Raw genomic sequence first — 17,479 nt, 5'->3', positions numbered from 1 at the left:
TGAGGCGAGGTTATAGTCACATTCCCTGGGCAGGGGCATCAGAGGGTGGTGAGCCCTCGCTCCACAAAGTCAAGGCCACTGCTGGTACCAACTCCAGTCCTCCATTTCCCTGCTGCCCATGAAAGGAAAGGGGACTAGCTGAAGCTGCTAAGTGAGCAGAGAGAAGAGGGAAGAAGGAAGGGGAGGGGAGGCCACCGCCTCTATTGCCCTACTGGGTTCTGAAGCTAGAGTGGAGGTGGGAATGGCTTTACCAGTATCATCAACAGGGTCTCAATTAAAGATCTGATTTATTCAAGTATCTGAAAACATTCTACAATGAAAATCGTTATCAGATGCTGCTTGTACTGTGCTATGGACCATGCACATACTGCCATACTGTTTTCAGAAGACTTGAAATGCCCATGATTGGTAGTTTAAAAACTGTACACCTGATGGAGAAGGAAGACAATTTAATGTTTCATCCAGATCCAGAGGTGCAGCAAATTAAAGGACAGCTCCAATTGGCAAACAGGTATCTCATGACGGTCTCCAAGAAGAAACGGTTGGCGACGGACAGTTCAAAAGTGCTTCTCCAAAAGGTGGATGGTTCTTTAAAAAGTTTCAGGTCGCAACCCTTGCAGAAGACACTGACGCCCAACACACGGATTCTCGGTCCAGGAAACATGGGTCTTCCGGGTTCCACGTGGCTGGGGAGCCCCTACCAATCATGCTTCTGTGCTGTGACTAAGAGGGTCCTCTGGACCAGACAGGGAGCAGGCTGGGGCCGTGCACCGTCAGTCATAGTGGATGGCAGTGTAGAAGATGATCCAGATGACCTAGACAGGAAGGAAGCAATGTTTATAGGTCCCTTCACCGAGAGGGTCAACACAGCCTCCTACTCCACCAAACAAAAGTGTCCTAACAAAGTGCGCGCGGTGGATTTCCTGGGGGCTAGCCAACACGCGAGCTGCTTGGGGGCTTATATAATTTCACTGAAAACAAGATGTCTCCAGTAGAACCCAGGACCACCTTGCTGTGCTCCCAAAGGACCCTGGACAAGTCTCTCCTCCTGCCAAACATGCGAGGGCTTGAGTTACAGATGTGGAAGTGATGGAGGAAAAGTCAACTTGTACTGCTTGCAAGGGTTAGAACTGGCAACACGTGAAAACAGAACTCATGTCATACCCTGTCAGCTTCGTATCAGAGCAGAGGTTCTCAAACCTGACTGTCCTTGGCAATCTTCTGGGATCTTTAAAAACAGAGAGATGCCCAGGTGCCACCTCCCAGAGATTCTGATTTCATTGGTCTGGGCTAGGGTCTATAACTTTTAAAATATAACTTTTTGAGATGTAATTCATTGTTCATAAAGTTTACCTCTTTAAAGTATATACAATTCAGAGGTTTTTCGTATATTCAGAGTTGTGAAAACATTTTAGAGCATTTTTGTTACCCTGGAAACAAAACCTATTTCCGTTATCAGTTACTTCCCATTTCCCTTTCCACCCCTGTCCTAACAACCACTAATCTACTTTTTATGCATATGGGTTTGCCTCTTCTTAACATTTCACATAAACAGAATCACAACATGTGGCCTTTTGTGTCTGCATTTTTTTCACCTAGCATCATGTTTCCAAGGCCCGTCCATGTTGGAGCCTGTCCCAGTACTTCAGCCATCTTTATGGCCGAGGATTTTATCTAGCCATTTGTCAGGTGATGGCAAATGCAAAAATTTCCATTTGGGGGCTGTTATGAATATATGTGTTAAATGTTTCCCAGTTTTCAATATGCAGCCAGAGTTGAGAATTGGGTGCAGAAGTTGACGGTGAGCCCTGTATTCACTTACCACAGGGAGATCACCCCACAGTGCATCACCCCACATCTTATTAATAAGTCAAGAAAGGCCCTCCAGCCTCTGGAGTCTTGGAAAAACAGTAGGCAAATCACACAATGTAACTATCAGAGGGCTCCCCCTGAAGAACTGAGAGCTCTAGGAAATGACACACCCTGCTGTGGCATTCTCAGTGACACTCACCATGAACAAGGCAAACGATGTCATAAACCCTTCTTTCGTGAGCTCCCACGTGCCGCCATATTCTTCCTCATCTATTTGCAGGTAGTTGCTGAAGTAGACGTACAGGACACCCGCGTTGATCAGGCAGAACCTGGAGCAAGGGAGGACAAGCACCAAACGTGAGCCATAGGCGTGGAGGACCCAGGACTGCCCCCAGCATGGTCCAGCTCGGTCAGGGCTGGCAGCTGCAGTTAACTGTGTCATGGGGACAAATGAAATGATCCATGAAAACCCACCTAGGTCCTCAGTGGGGCTGCCCACTTGGTGTGTTTGAGAAAAAAAAAAACAACCTCTTTTTAGTTGATCAGCAAGCTTATGTAAGTTCTCCTACCCCCTTGAAGTAAGACAGAAGGCTGATGAACAATCCCAAATAGGACCAGTTTCTGACGGCCTCCAGGTAGCTGCAGCTCGGGAAGGGGGTTGGCCATGGAAAAGACCCATGTGAAGCTGCTGCTTCCTGGCCTAGTTGGGCAAGGGCAAGGTAAAGCAGCGCCTGATAATTCCCAATGGGAGACAATTTCTGAGTGTTCACTGGCAGCTACTACTCTTGATGCAGAGATGAATGTGGCAATGCCAGCCGCCAGCTCACCATCTGTGGGGGGCAAAAGCAACAGTCAGAGTGGACTGAAACCAGAGGGTTCAGAAAGGTCTCTGACCCCCGTCACATATGATCTAACTGGTGCAGGAATCTGAATCCTGAGAAGAGTGACACTGCACTGTGCTCCACTGATCGCTTGGCGCTGCAGCTGCGGAAAAGTGATATTCATAAAGGGATTAAAACTGCACCTAATCTTACGGCGGACCATATGCCTTAGGCCACACCCCTCTGAAGGCTGCAGTGGAAAATGCAAAGAGAACAGGTTCCTCCTGTTCTGCGGATGAAGTGTGAGCTGCTGCAGGGCATGGTAGGGCAGTGTGAGGATAGGAGTGTAAATCCTTGTGCAAGGCGAGAAGGGAGTGTGCTATAGACCTGAGGCTGTCTGAGCAAGGTGAGGTTGAGGCAGGGTGTGAGTAGTCACTGTGGGCTTTCTCAGGCTGGAAAGAACAGGAGTTGGGAGACTGGTTTAGTCCTGTTTCAGGACATCAGTACAAATAAAGTTTGAGGACAGGGACTGAGAAAATGGCTGAATGGGGAGGCAAAAAGCCCCAAAGGCTTTGCGCCTAAGTGCTTGGGAGAACCATGGGTCCAGCAACCAAAGCAGGGAGTCAGGAAGAACAGGTGGTTTTTCTTGGATGTCACGCAAACTACAGTCCTTGGCTCAGCCATGTCATGGCCGCATCCTTATCTGCTACTAGAAATCTGGGGACCCAGCCAATGTGGCCACATCCCTCTGGCAGGAGTTTCATTTGGGACAGGCTGAGTTAGTGGCTCCTGACAGAGCCTGCTAATGGGACTCAGAAATGTCAGCGGGGCTCAGCTACTAAGCTCATTTAGAGTCTCCTACTGTAAGAGTGGTTGCTTAATGAGATGAGAAAGGGAAATACAAGTGAAAGAGACACAGGGTGACAGGGAGAGAGAAAATGGCTGACACTGGGCCTGCCTGCCAAGGGTCACATGCTAAGTAGAAAATGAAGTCATAGAAACACAGTATTTAAACGTCTGGTGGTCAAGGAAAGGACTGGAAGTCTCCACACTGAGATTTAAGGATGGGCATCAATTTTATATTGTAAATAGGAATGAACCACACAGCAAATGTACGGGCAAAGAGACAAGCCTGCTGGATTGGGGCGGGGGTGTGTGTGTGTGTGTGTGTGTGTGTGTGTGTGTGTGTGTCGGGGTGTGTGTCGGTGTGTGTGTTAGTTGCTCGTTGTGTCCAACTCTTTGCAACACCATGGACTGTAACCTACCAGGCTCCTCTGTCCATGGGAGTCTTCAGGTAAGAATATTGGAGTGAGTTACCATTTCCCTCTCCAGGGGATCTTCCCAACCCAGGGACTGAACTCGAATCTCCTGCACTGGCAGGTGGGTTCTTTACCACTGAGCCACCAGGGAACCCTGACTAGCGTGAGTCTTTGCTTTATTATTCCCAGATTGGGTGACTTCAGAGATATCCCTCAGGGCTCCTGTAAGACAAGACAGGTGCAGGGGGTTCAAACCACTGTTACCCTCTCTTAGAAAAGCGATCTGGGGAAGACAGGAGACTACTATTTTTGGCTTTTCGATTGCCTTCTGCCATCTCTGGCCATTTTCCTGGTATCTGCCTTTTTTTCTCATAGTAAGCTCAAATGGGGTGACCAACATTCTAAAAATGTGGTATATATCTTCATACCACTTCCACTGAGAAGACCTCTAGGAACCCCAGGTCCTGCCTGCATCTCATCATCCTCAGTGAGTCCTCATCAAATGTCCACTCTGTCAAGAGTGAGTTGGAGGATAAAGCCTATGGTTTCCTTGGACAGTTTGCTCAGCATCATAAATCAAAAACCCTCTTTAGCTGGGAGAGAACTGTACATTCCTTTTCGGTTACCTTCGGAGAAAAGAGCCAGCTCAAATGAGTTTGAAACGATTTCACACTTTTCACCCGAGTAAGGAAATAAGACATGTGGTCACAACTAACACATCTATGTGGTTTTCCAATGTTGAGTACTGACCGTTTGTTTTCCCTGTGTGAAAAGAGAAAAGGCCAGAGGTTTGCCTCTCCATTTCTGCCATAACTTGCCCACGACTCCCATCTTGAGACAATTCCCACAAATCTTTTAAAATCAACCTGGTGGGCATGCAGTGACTTCTTAACAAGCTGAGCGATGACCAGGGGCTGGTGTCAAATGCTGCCACTGGCCACGGGTGCACAATAGAGGAAGAAGGACCCAATCTCCTACTTTCTCGCTGCCTTTAAAATGTAGGGACCTGGGGCTTCCATGGCAGTCCAGTGGTTAAGTGCTTCCACTGCAGGGGACACGAGTTCGATCCCTGGTCTGGGAACTAAGATTCTGCATGCCATGTGGCAAGGCCAAAAAAAGAGTAGGAACCTAAAACAACTTCTGCCAAAGCCAAGATTCAGGACATCCAGCACAGTGCACGAGGGAGTGATCGTCAGGTACAGGAGCTCTTCCACCTCCCAAATTTGCCAAGACAACAAAGGCCACGTCAGAACTAGATGCCTGTTACCAACAGGCAATATAGCAACCTCTTGCATGAGGTCACTACGGACCCATGAATGAATAAGCTAACCCAGATCTTTGTAAAGGTAACATGCCTGACCCAAGATATTCCCAGGCCTGTTGAACTGAGGAGTGCTGCATCAGACCCAGGAGGGCCATCATGGGGCCAGTTTTTTGCTTTAGTTATTACACACACACAGAAACCTAAAAATACAAAAAAGACCCAAGACTTACCCTGCTATTCCCAAGAAACCTCGCAACGGTAACACTCCCCAAATGACACCTAGGACCACAGCAATGATCTGTCGGAACCAGTAGATCACATCTAAAAATTCATCCTGTAGAAAAAAGAGAGAATGCATGCGTTATCTGGAGGGGGCACCACAAGAGAGCCTTTTGTATCAGGTGAGGAACAAATCTTTCTGCTAAACTCATCTTCCAGAGAAATTTCCCCCAAAAGCAATGGTATTTGGTTCTCCAATCTCCACATCTTCTTCTTATACTAAATTGTGGTTAAAAAAAATGATACATATTTACTTATCTTGGGACGTCCCTGGTGGCTCAGACAGTAAAGAATCTGCCTGATGCAGGAGGCATAAGAGACGTGGGTTTGATCCCTGGGTCTGGAAGATCCCCTGGAAAAGGAAATGGCGACCCACTCCAGTATTCTTGCCTGGGAAGTCTCATGGATAGAGGAGCCTGGTGGGCTCCAGTCTATGAGGTCAGAGAGAGAGTTCTTGTAACAGGTAAGGAACAAGTTTAGCAGAAAAGCTCCCTGCTAAACTCTTCTTCCAGAGAAATTTTCTCCCAAGACAATGGTATTTGGTTCTCGAATTCTTCTTGTACTAAATTGTGCTTCAAACAAAAGATGATATATTTACTTAAGTGATGGCTTCCAGGGTGTTGTGCTCTAGATAAAAATTTAAGAAAAATCATTTACCTTTTTTCCCCCAGAAGCTACAAAAATGAAATCGCTGTGACAGTAACTGAGCTACTGGCCAGTTATCTGACCTGGGGATACCTGGACAGACTAGCCACAGGCGGAAGGGCTGACTGTGAACCGATTCACTACCACTTCCCCACACAAGGAATTCTAAGTCAGTCACAAAGGAGGAGGTTGAATTAGAAACCAAAGTGAAGAAGGTGCCAGTACATCTAATTTTCATACAGGAACATGGAAGATTCAGGTTTCTGACCTTCCCTGGACTGCAGAAACCAGTCCTTACACAAAGAAAGCAAGCCATGACACAGCAAATCAGGGAGGTTTCACGGCAGCTGGGCAGGACAAGGGCACTTTCAGGAAGTGCCTCCCATTCACCCCCGCCCCCTTACAGAACCCCAGGAAAACCTATTTCATCATTCCAAAAAAAAAAAAGCAAAGACTGCAGGTACAACAATCTTTTCAGGCCAACTGGAATCAAGCTATGTGCAATAGTTCCTTCCCCACCATGGAGCAGAGGTGGGGAAGTGCTCACACTCAGATCTTCTGAATGCATGTGACCACTAAGGACATCCTGAAGTTCCCCAACCATTCCTCACACACATTTGGTGGTCTCTCTTCGACCCGTACTCCCCACCACACACATGCACTAACGCTCACCCCTGAAAGGTGGTCTCAGTCTCCCCTCTTAACTCACATTTATTAGGGTATTCAGTTTTCTCATTCGACAGGAAAGCAATGGTAGCTCACCTTTGGTGAGCCTCACTATGTGCTAAGCACTTTAACGCAGCAGGTACCCCACTTCAGAGGTTTTTTTGAGACTCAAGTGAGATGATACACAGACAGAACCGGACACATAGTAAGTATTCAATAGACGTCTGCTCTGGTTACTGCTCCTGCCAACGACGCTGGTACAACATCAGTCACTTACTCAAGATCCTGCTGGCACTAAAAGACGGAGATGGAATCGAACTCAGCTCAGTCTTGCCGTTCAGGCAGCGACCTGCCTGCGGGGACAACTCCTCCACCCCTCCTTGCGGCTTCCCGAGTGACCCAGGCGATTTCACCCTTCGACCACTCTGTCATGAGCCCCGAGCCTGACAGCTGGGCCCGCGCAGTTCGCCCCGCCATCCTTGGGCCACCCGCCCCGCCACCCCGAACACTCGGCCAGGCCCGGACCGGGGCAGGGGCAGGATCGGGCCTGTCCTTTCGTCCCCGAGTCCCAGCTGGCTCCTCGAACGTGCGCCCCCGCTAGTCCCCACCGCACCTTGTCTTCCCAGGCCGCGTCGCTCCGCAGCACCTTGCTCCAAACAGAGACTTTGAGGGCCCCGTTGGCCAGCTGCGGCTGAGACGGCTCCTCCTTCCGCCGCCCGCCGCTCATCCTCCCGTCGCGCCGCCCGGGCCGGGCCTGGGGCGCGCGGGCCGATCTAAAAGGGGTCGAGGTCGCGGGTCGCGAAGCGCGGGTCGGCGGTGGCGGCGACAGCGACAGGCTCAGCAGATCGGTTCAGCGGCGCCCCTCCGGCAGCCTGCACTTGGCCAAACACCCGGGCTCTGTTGGCTCGGTAGAGACCGAGCGCGCGGAAGGCGGAGCCACGCAGCGCCGCGCGTCCTCCTCCCGCCGACGTGCACACGCAGCCAATCAGCGGCCGCGCAGCCGTCCGATCGCAAGAACAGGCGCCGCTTCGGCGCAAGCGCACTATGCGCGGGGACGTGACGGCAAGCTTCCGTTGACCCCGCAGTAAGGTGAGAGGGAAGGGACAATCTTGGTAACGACGACGCCATGAGCGCGAGGAGGCGCAGCGGAAGCATAAGAACGGTGTCACCGAGGAAAGCGAGGTTAAACAGGAGCTTCATCCAGTCCGCCACAGCTTGTCCCTCGAGCAGCGGGGCAGAACACGGCCCTGCCTTACCCGAGGCGTCCTTTGGAGCCCAAGCCTTGCTCCTCGGGGGCCCCAAGTTGCCCCTCAGGGTTTAGCCCTTGCTTGTTTTCCCCGAACCTTGCAAGTCCCTTAGGACCTTGTTCAGAACGTTCATTATTTTGTGTAGTAGTAACTTAAATGTCTCTTCACGCCTAGCGTCCTCTTTTGACAGATGTGAGCCCTGAGATCCAAAGAGGGGAAATGATTTTCTAAGGCTTTCGAGCGTGTTGGAACCAGCTGAGGACTCCTCAGGGGAGAAAGGTGGCATCAGAATATCTGAGCATTCTTCCAGCGAGCGTGTCCTTGCTACGCGCTTGGTTAGTGGTTCACGTGTGGTTCTGGGCCAGCAGCAGGTGCATTACCTGGGAATTTGATTAGAGATTCAGATTCTCAGATCCCACTCAGACCCATTGAATCAGAAATTCTGGGCTAGGGCCCATAATCAGAGTTTCAGCCAGCCCGCCAGGTGGTGCCCTGCGCACACTGTGCAAAGTAACAAGGCACATGAGTCCTGTGTGTTAGGTTTATAGAGGCAAAGTAACCTGCTCTGAACCACTCAGCTAGTATCTGGGTCTGTCTGATTTCAAAATCTGCACCCTGGGGAGTTTCCTGCAGGTCCAGTGGTTAGAACTCGATATGCTTTCTCTCCCGTGGAATTTAGTTCAATCCCTGGTACCTGAAAAAAGACCCCGCAAACCAGAGGGGCGCCAAAGATGATACTGCAACAGATATTACTTTGTCCGCACCTGGTGGGATGGCCATATACCTGACATGGGTGTACACCTTTTGTCCTAACTTTCACATTATCAGCCCTCCCTCCTCTGAACCATCTCCCCTATGCAAACCTAGAGTAAAGCCTAACCAGCTCACTCCAGTTTGGACATGCATCACTGATATAAAACCTATTTTACAGACTCCCTGATGGCATGCAGTGCTGGAGATGGATCATTCTATCCCAGAATGTTGGAAGAGTACCTGGCCTGGAGCCAAAAACAGAAAAAGTTAAGTTTTTAGCCTGCTGGGTCTAGTGGCAGAGGATTGTAATGGGGAATCTGATGTGGGCTGTTAGGGAACTGAACTCGGAGGGAAGAGTAGGAGTTAAGAAGAGGAAGAGGGAGGGGAAAGGAGAGTATTCCAGGAGATGAAAGCATGTCTGCTATTGGTGAGGAATAAATCCACAAGTTAGGGTCGGAAGGGGAGACTCGTGCTGAATAAGGTTCTTCCAGTTTTATTGAAAAGTGATGTGCATCACTGTGTAAGCTTAAGGTCCACGGCATGATGGTTTGATTTATGTATATTTTGAGATGTTTACCAGAGTAGGATCGGCTAACACCCACCTTCTGAGATAGATACAATAAAGAGATAAGAAAGACAAATATAGAAAAGGAAAAAGAAAATCTCCTGTGATGAGAACTCTTAGGATTTACTCTTTTTTTTAATTTAAAAATTATTTATGTATTTATTTTTGGCTGCACTGGGTCTTCATTGCTGAGCTTGGGCTTTCTCTAATTGCAGCAAGTGGGAGCAACTCTCTAGTTGTAGAGCATGGGCTTCTTATTGAGGTAGCTTCTCTTGTTCCACAGCATGGGCTCTAGGGCCACGTGGGCTCAGTAGTTGTGGCACGTGGGCTTAGTTGCCAGGCAGGTAGAATCTTCCTGGAGCAGGGACTGAACCTGTTTCCCCTGTATTGGCGGATGGATTTTTAACCACTGGCCCCCCAGAAAAGTCCAAAATTTCACCATATTTCAGTGTGTAGCTCTGTGACCCAGTGTGGTACATTTGCTGGTGGTCGCATCCATTTTCAGAACACTTTCATCATACAAAACTGAAACTCGGTGCTCATTAAACTATTAACTCCCTACTCTCCCTTCCCCTCAACACGTGGCAATTACCGTTCTACTTTCTGTCTCTGAATTTGACTGAGTTCCCCGTGAAGAGGGTAATTGCAGCATCTGTCTTTTTCTACTCGCTGATTTCCCTTAGCACTACATCTTCAAGGCTCATCTGTGTCATAGCATGCCAGCATTTCCTTCTTTTGTAAGGTTGAATGATAACTTTCTTAAATGTCCACAGTGTATACATTCTGTTTATCCATTTATCTGTTGAGGCATACTTGGGCTGCCTCCACCTTCTTGCTATTGTGAATACTACTACAGTGAATAAGTGTACAAAGCATCTGTTCAAGTCTCTGCTTTCAATTCTTCTGGGTATATACTCAGAGTGGAATTGCTGAATCATATCATACTGCCTTTAATTTTTTGAATTATTACCATACTATTTTCCATTCCCACCAAGAATACACAAGAGTCCCAATTTCTCTACATTCTCATCAACACTTGTTTTTTTCAACAGTCAACCTAATGAGTGTAAAGTGGGATCTCACTGTGTTTTGATTTGAATTGTGATGTCAAGCATCTTTTCACTTGCTTGCTGACCATCTGTTTATCTCTTTTGGAGAAATGTCCATTCCAATACTTTGCCTATTTTTGAGTCTGTCTTTTGGGTTTTTGTTGTTGACTTCTAGGGGTTTTATGTATAAAGTAGATATTAATCCCTTATGTGTAATTTGCAAATAAAGTGCAATCTGTCTAATTTTTTGATCGTTGTTGGTGTTATGTTCAAGAAATCATTGTCAGTCCTATGTCATCAAGTTTTACCATGTTCTCTTTTATAGTTTTAGCTCTTATGTTTAGGTCTTTGGTCTATTTTGAGTTAATTTCTAGTTATTCTTTTGCATGTGGATATCCAGTTTTCCCAGCACCATTTGTTAGATTGTCCTTTCACCACTGAATGGTTTTGGCATCATCATTTGACCATATATGCGAGGGTTTATATCAGGGCTGTCTACTTTATCCCATTGGTCTGTTTGTCTGTCTTTATGCCAGTGCCACTCTTTTGATTACTATAGCTTTGGTAAGCTTTGATATCAGGAAGTGTGAGTCCTCCTCCTTTCTTCTTATTTTTCAAATTTTGTCACTTATTGGATATCCCTAGATAATCCATATGAATTTTAGAATGAGTTTTTCTATTTCTGCCAAAAAAAAAAAAAGGTATTGGGATTTTGATAGAGAATGCAGTGATTCTGTAGATTGCTTTGTAGTAACAATATCAAGTCTTCTAATCCACGAGCATGAAATGGTTTTCCGTTTATTTGTATATTTTTTAATTTCATTCAGTGATGTTTTGTAGCTTTTTTGACATGTAAGTCTTTCACTTACTTGGTTAATTCCTAAGTAACTTATTCTTTTTGATGCTATTGTAAGTGGAATTATTTTCCTAATTTACTTTTTGGATTTTAAAAGTAATTTTTATTTATTTATGGCTATGCTGGGTCTTCGTTGCCGTGCACTTTTCTCCAGTTGCAGCAAGCAGGTTTCTCATTGCGGTGGCTTCTCTTGCTGCAGAGCACCAGCGCTAGGGCACAGGCTTAGTAGCTCTGCGGCACGCAGAGCCTTCCTAGAGCAGGGATGGAACCTGCATCTCCTGCGCTGGCAGGCAGATTCTTTACCACTGAGCCACCAGGGAAGCCCCTCCTTTTCGGATATCTCATTGAAGAGAAATAGCTGATTTTTGTATCTTATAACATTGCTGAATCCATGTATTAGTATAACAGTTTTTCTGTGTCTAGAATCTTTAGGGTTTTCTACATATTGATCATACCATATGCAGAGATAACTATTTCTTCCCCCTGCTGCTGCTGCTGCTAAGTCGCTTCAGCCGTGTCCAACTCTGTGTGACCCCAGAGATGGCAGCCCACCAGGCTCCCCCGTCCCTGGGATTCTCCAGGCAAGAACACTGGAGTGGGTTGCCATTTCCTTCTCCAGTGCCTGAAAGTGAAAAGTGAAAGTGAAGTAGCTCAGTTGTGTCTAACTTCTAGCAACCCCATGGACTGCAGCCTACCAGGCCTGTCTATGGGATTTGCCAGGCGAGAGTACTGGAGTGGGTTGCCATTGCCTTCTTTTCTTCCCCCTAAGAAGAGTTAATTCTTTATATGTCATATTGTATCATATTTTGAAGCTCTGATTGGAACCCCAAGATTCACTACATCTATCTTTACAGGGGAGGAGAGTGTCACAGAAAGTTTTATTTGGAAAGCTGCTTAGATCTTGCAGTCCAGCCCAAGGTCACTTGGTTAAGTTAGAGGTCCAACAGGCATCTTAAACCTCATTTGTGTTCCTCCTCTTATCTTTCTGTGCTGTGCTAGTCTCTCAGTCGTTTTTGACTCTTCGTGACCCATGGATTGTAGCCCGCCAGGCTCCTCTGTCCATGGAGATTCTCCAGGGAAGAATACTGGAGTGGCTTGCCATGCCCTTCTCCAGGGGATCTTTCCAACTGAGGGACTGAACCCAGATCTCCCGTATTGCAGGCGGATTCTCTACTGTCTGAGCCACCAGAGAAGCTCAAGAATACTGGAGTGGGTAGCCTATCCCTTCTCTGGAGGATCTTCCCAGCCCAGGGATTGAACCCCGGTCTCCTGCATTATAGGATTCTTAACCTGCTGAGCTATCAGGGAAGCCCCTTAGCCTTCTAGGAGCAGACAAAGCCAAGCTGGCAGCGTGCAATGTCTTTGCCTAGAAGGCATTCATGGCACTGAGACTGGTTCCCTTTCTTCCTTTCACCCAAAGCTTTCCTTATCTTAGGAAGTGGGGAATTTGGCTGAAACCCAGTGGACCCATCTGGTTAAAATAAACGTCTTGGGTGGTCTAAGATGGAAAAGAACTTGATGAAGAGTCAGATTTGGAAGGAGAAATTTTGGCTTTGTGAGGTTGGTTTGTTTGTTTGTTTTTACCACCAGTTAAATGTATGTCACTCTTGGGACCAAGAGTGTTCTCTTAGTTGAATGCCCCTATACCACTGCCAGCTGCTTGTAGCAGGGTTTGGAGGAAGGTGTGCTCTGAGGGGCAAGATTGTGGCCTCAGAAACAGATGGAATCACAGAAACCAGGTGCCCTGGTGGGGGATAAAACTAAACAGCTGTGAAGAGAGCACTGGTTGTGAACTAAAGGCCTGAGTTTCTTCTTTTAGCCTAAAAGAAATATTTTACTAGCATTTTTGAGCCCTTGCATGTATGCAGGCTAAATTGCTTCAGTTGTGTCTGACTCTTTGCAACACTACAGAACTGTAGCCTGTCCATGGGATTCTCCCGGCAAGAATACTGGAGTAGATTGCCATGCCCTCCTCAGGAGGATCTTCCCAGCCCAGGGATCAAACCCACGTCTCTTCTGTCCCCTGCGTGGGCAGGCCGGTTCTTTACCACGAGTGCCGCCTGGGAAGCCCACTGATCCCTTACCAGGAGACAGCTCTACTAAATGTTTTACATAATTTGTTTTTCTCCCAAAGCTGGCTGAGATCTTAGTCATTATACTGACCTCCTCTCCTGTAAACAGTAGTCCTTCCCTTATCCATAGAGTATGTGTTCCAAGACCTTCAGTGGATGCCTGAAACTGTGTATATCCTAGGTATACGTTTTCCCTATGTGTACATACCTATGATAAGGCTTAATTTAAAAATCAGGTACAGTAAGAGCATATCTGAATTGCCAACATCACTATCGTTGTACTTTGGGGCCACTATGAAATAAAATAAGGGTCACTTGAACACAAGCACAGAAGTATAGCAACAGTGGATCTGATAACTGAGCAGGCTCCTGAGTAGCAGGTGGGGTGAGTAGCATATACAGCATGAACAGGATAAAGGGGTGATTCAGATTCCAGGCCTGAGGGTGGGAGATTTCATTATGCTACTCAGAACAGCATGCGATTTAAAACTCATGAACTGTTTCTTTCTGGCATTTTCCGGTTAATATTTTCAGACCAAGGTTGACCGTGGGTAAATTAATGTGGAAAGTGAAACTATGGGTGGGAGATTACTGTACCTTTACTTAAAGAATGTGGATTACTTATGTAATGAAAATGACCATCTCAAGAAGGCTACACTTAACCTTCAGGCCATTATAGCTTCGAGAAGTCAAATGGTCTTCGGGGACTACTTGGTGGTAGCCTTCTTACCGTGTAACTTTGAAAGAGGATATGCTGCCTTCCCAACCCAGCCGTTTCCTTGGGAAACCAGAACCCTGATTATAAACGATCAGGTCCCTGGAGCAGCAGCAAGAGAATCTTGTTTGGCATCACTGAAGGGTGCAGATTCCTGGACTCTCTGGGGGTATAAGCTCTCTTGATGCATAAGGACTGCTTCTCTGGGTCATCAGTCCCAGTTCTGCCACTTAGAAGCTGTGTGGTATTGGGCAAGTTACTTTAATTGTTCTGTATTACTCTCAACCCTGTGCCGAAAAGCCAGATAACAACAACTATTTCATTCTCCAAAAAGATGAGTATTACTGTTCCTTTCTATTGATGAGGAAACTGAAGCTTGGAAGTGGTAGACCGAATTGCCTGTGGTCACAACAGCTAATTAAGTGACAGAGCCAGAACTTGTACCCATGCTTAGATCAGAGGAATGCTTTGGAAAACAGTAACGCTGGTAGTAGTGACAATTACGTCCACATCTCCCGAGTTTATTCTCTAAAGTTCGAGGGGCTAACATAGAAAGGTTACAGCCACACCAAGGCATACTTGGGCCCTCTTCTCTGGGAGCTTTCACATTTGCAGCTTCCAAACTAGTGTCCTTTTATAATCCAGAGTCCTAAATTGTACCCTGAAAGTGTTAAGTCTCTCAGGCATGTCTGACTCTTTGCAACCCTGTAGGCTGTAGCCCACCAGGCTCTTCTATGCATGGGATTTCCCAGGCAAGAATACTGGGGTGGGTAGACATTTCCTTCTTCAGGGGATCTTCCTAACCCAGGGATCAAACCCGAGTCTCCTACACTGCAAGCAGATTCTTTACCACTGAGCCACCAGGGAAGCCCCTGAGTCCTTCTAGCATGTTCTTATTCTGCCAAACCCAAGGGCTAACTGTCCAGCTTGAGGGATACTGACAGGGAAGTGGGAAAACCAGGACCCTGGATAAATGGAGCTGGGGCACTGTAATCTGGGGAACTTGAGCAGGGAGGCTCCATTTCCAAATTCCTGATAACTGACCTATGGTAAAGATTAGACATCCTCCACCTAAGTACATCTAGGTGTGCTGGGGAGAAACCAGAAGAAGCCAATTTGGTTCAATGAGAGAAACTTCTAGTGCTTAGCTCAAACCACGTTAGATAGCTGGATGCCAGCAGGCAGTAAACCATCCATCATTAGTTTACATAAGAGACGGACTGACTTCAGGGTGACCTTAACACCAACAGAGGCTTGAATTCATACCCTGGTTTCACTCCACAGTAGCTGTGTAAGTTTGGGCAGGTAACTTAACAAATCCCATTTCTTTAGCTATGAGAAGGGCATGTCATTTTCTGGTGGATGTTAAGTGTGTACAAGAGTTAATGTTTGGGCTGCTAAGTAATTTCATTATAACAGAAATGCAATGCACAGCTAGCTTAAGCAAAAGGGAATTTACTCACTTACATAATAGGGAATTTCAGAGATGGTGCTGGTTTTAGACATGACGAGAGTCCATATTATCACCTCTGCTGCTTTCTGTGCTGGCTTCACACTGTCGCCACACTCCTTCCTCATTAGGAGAGCGGGAGGACGAAGCTGCCAGCTCCCTATCTCCTTACAGCACAGCATCCCCAGAGTGGGACTTTTGACCCCAGGGAAGGCTGGTCCAGCTTGGGATCCAGATGCTCCCTGTACACTGTGATGAAAGGATACAGGAATTCCCTGATGGCCCAGTAGTTAAGAACCCGCTTGCCAATGCAGGGGATGTGGGAATGATCCCTGGTCCGAGAAGATTCCACATGCTGGAGGACAATTAAGCCTGTGGGTCACAACTACCAAAGTCTGCACACTGCAACAAGAGAAGCCCCTCCAGTGATAAATAAGTGTCTGCATCGCAACTAGAGAGTAGCTACTGCTAGCTGCAACCAGAGAAAGCCCTCGTGCAGCAGTGAAGACCCAGCACAACCCCAAATGAATAAGTAATTAAAAAGAGGATATGGAATGCAGTTGCGGCCTAGGGAACAGAAACAGAGTACAGGACACTCATCAGCAGCTACTAGAGAGGGTGAAAGAGCCGAGGCAGGGCAAGAGCTCAGCCACTGCCCCGCCTCCAGGCGGGCCCAGGGCCACAGGGAATCATCTTTCTGCTTTGAGAAACAAAGACAAAAACAAAAAGACAACTTTATTTGACAAAAGACAAAAACAAGTTATTTACAGTAGTTTTTTGCTCAGATAAGTCAACGGGATAACTGTGCTTCTCCTCCAGGCTTCTCTCACAACCAGACCAAGCAGAGCCTGCCCCACCCCCAGCCTCCCCATCGTGTACAAGGGGGGAATGCCAACCAGAATTCAGCAGCACGGCTCCCTCACCCCTTACTGCCCTCTATTGCTCAGTGCACTGTGGGAAGGGAAAGTGCCCCCACCCCCAGCCCAATACACTTCCAGAGTTCCTTGCTATAAGTCTTACAACAGTCACGCCAGACCTGGGCTCACAGACACGGGGTGGGGTGGCAGAGGCCAGGCAAGCAGCAGCCTCCACTAACCCTGAAGCTGCCATGTTCATTCTTCCCCAGTGGGGCCTCAGGAGGGTGAGGGTCCCTGATCCCCCTGGAACATGCAAGGAGAGGGCCCAGAGAGGAGAGGAGGCGGAAGAGAGAGCCTAGAAGACTCGCCTGCTAACAGAGAAAGAGCTCCCTCTCTTAAATAACCAATCCCCATTCCTATAGCGATGGGTGGGCAAAGCCACTCAGAAGTTGGGGAGCCTCCCTGAAGTCTTTAGGAAACCATCCCAGAAGGATAGAACACATGCTGCCTTTCTCCTGGCCAGGCCCACCCTAGTCAGCCAACACCCAGGAACTGTGCTCCTGTGCACAGCCCGGCAACTTCAGGAAACGACAGGCTGAGTATCCTGACCTGACTTTTGGCCCACTAACAATGTTACTCATAACAAAAATATTTCAGCTAATAACCTAGGATTAGTGTTTCTTAGGATATACTAGAAGATGGGGGTATATTGCTGTTGAATGCTATCAGCAATGAAACAGCCAAAAAAAAAAAAAAGTTAAGGAGAAGGAAGGAAGGAGAACAAGACTTAACTGATCTTTCTCACTGTGACGTTCAGGGCAGGGGCTTCTGCAGCTCCGATTTAAAGAAAGGTGCAACAAAGAGACACTCACAGAGACCAGGCTTCATAACCGGCTTCTAGCCCCAGCCTCTCCCAAGGCAGGTCCGCAGGCAGCAGGGGGCACCATCCCATGTTTCCTCTGGGAACAGTCTCCGGCCACCATCATGGGAAAAGCTGCCCACTTAAGGGCTTCCTGACCAGTAGATGGCTCACTTCTCTCCAAGCAGGAGCTACAAGGAACTTTTTGACATTACAGCCCCACTAAGCCAAGTTCCTAGAAGGAATTCAAAACTCAGGCCACGGGGTGAAGCTTTCAAGGATAAAGAAGGAGAAAAGATTAAAGAGGGAA

General features: G+C 47.5%; 1 protein-coding gene across 2 annotated transcripts; it reads right to left on the bottom strand.

Annotated features, from left to right (window-relative positions):
• Positions 1-281: 281 nt before the first annotated feature.
• RAB5IF (RAB5 interacting factor) lies at positions 282-7,654 on the bottom strand. Of its 2 annotated transcripts, none has more exons than XM_068986980.1 (4): positions 7,360-7,654; positions 5,387-5,490; positions 1,981-2,141; positions 282-815 (listed from the first exon to the last, which is right to left on the bottom strand). In XM_068986980.1, exons 1-4 carry the CDS (start codon positions 7,471-7,473, stop codon positions 778-780), a joined length of 417 nt encoding a protein of 138 aa, XP_068843081.1. In that variant the 5' UTR covers positions 7,474-7,654; the 3' UTR covers positions 282-777. The 2 variants fall into 2 exon arrangements, with proteins under 2 accessions (XP_068843081.1, XP_068843082.1); XM_068986981.1 differs by having other exon boundaries at positions 2,012-2,141.
• Positions 7,655-17,479: the final 9,825 nt, after the last annotated feature.

The sequence above is a fragment of the Capricornis sumatraensis genome, chromosome 15 (genome assembly GCF_032405125.1).
Source record: "Capricornis sumatraensis isolate serow.1 chromosome 15, serow.2, whole genome shotgun sequence".
In the NCBI taxonomy this organism is placed as follows: Eukaryota; Metazoa; Chordata; class Mammalia; order Artiodactyla; family Bovidae; genus Capricornis; species Capricornis sumatraensis.
The sequence above is the reverse complement of the archived record's forward strand: the minus strand, read 5'-3'. Positions and strand labels throughout refer to the sequence as shown.

Coding starts and splice junctions, on each gene's coding strand:
- RAB5IF (XM_068986980.1), bottom strand. CDS start 7,473: ATGAGCGGCGGGCGGCGGAAGGAGGAGCCGTCTCAGCCGCAGCTGGCC. Junction 5,491..7,359: donor ACGCGGCCTGGGAAGACAAG/GTGCGGTGGGGA, acceptor TTTTTTCTACAG/GATGAATTTTTAGATGTGAT. Junction 816..1,980: donor TGAGAATGCCACAGCAGGGT/GTGTCATTTCCT, acceptor CTTCCTGTCTAG/GTCATCTGGATCATCTTCTA.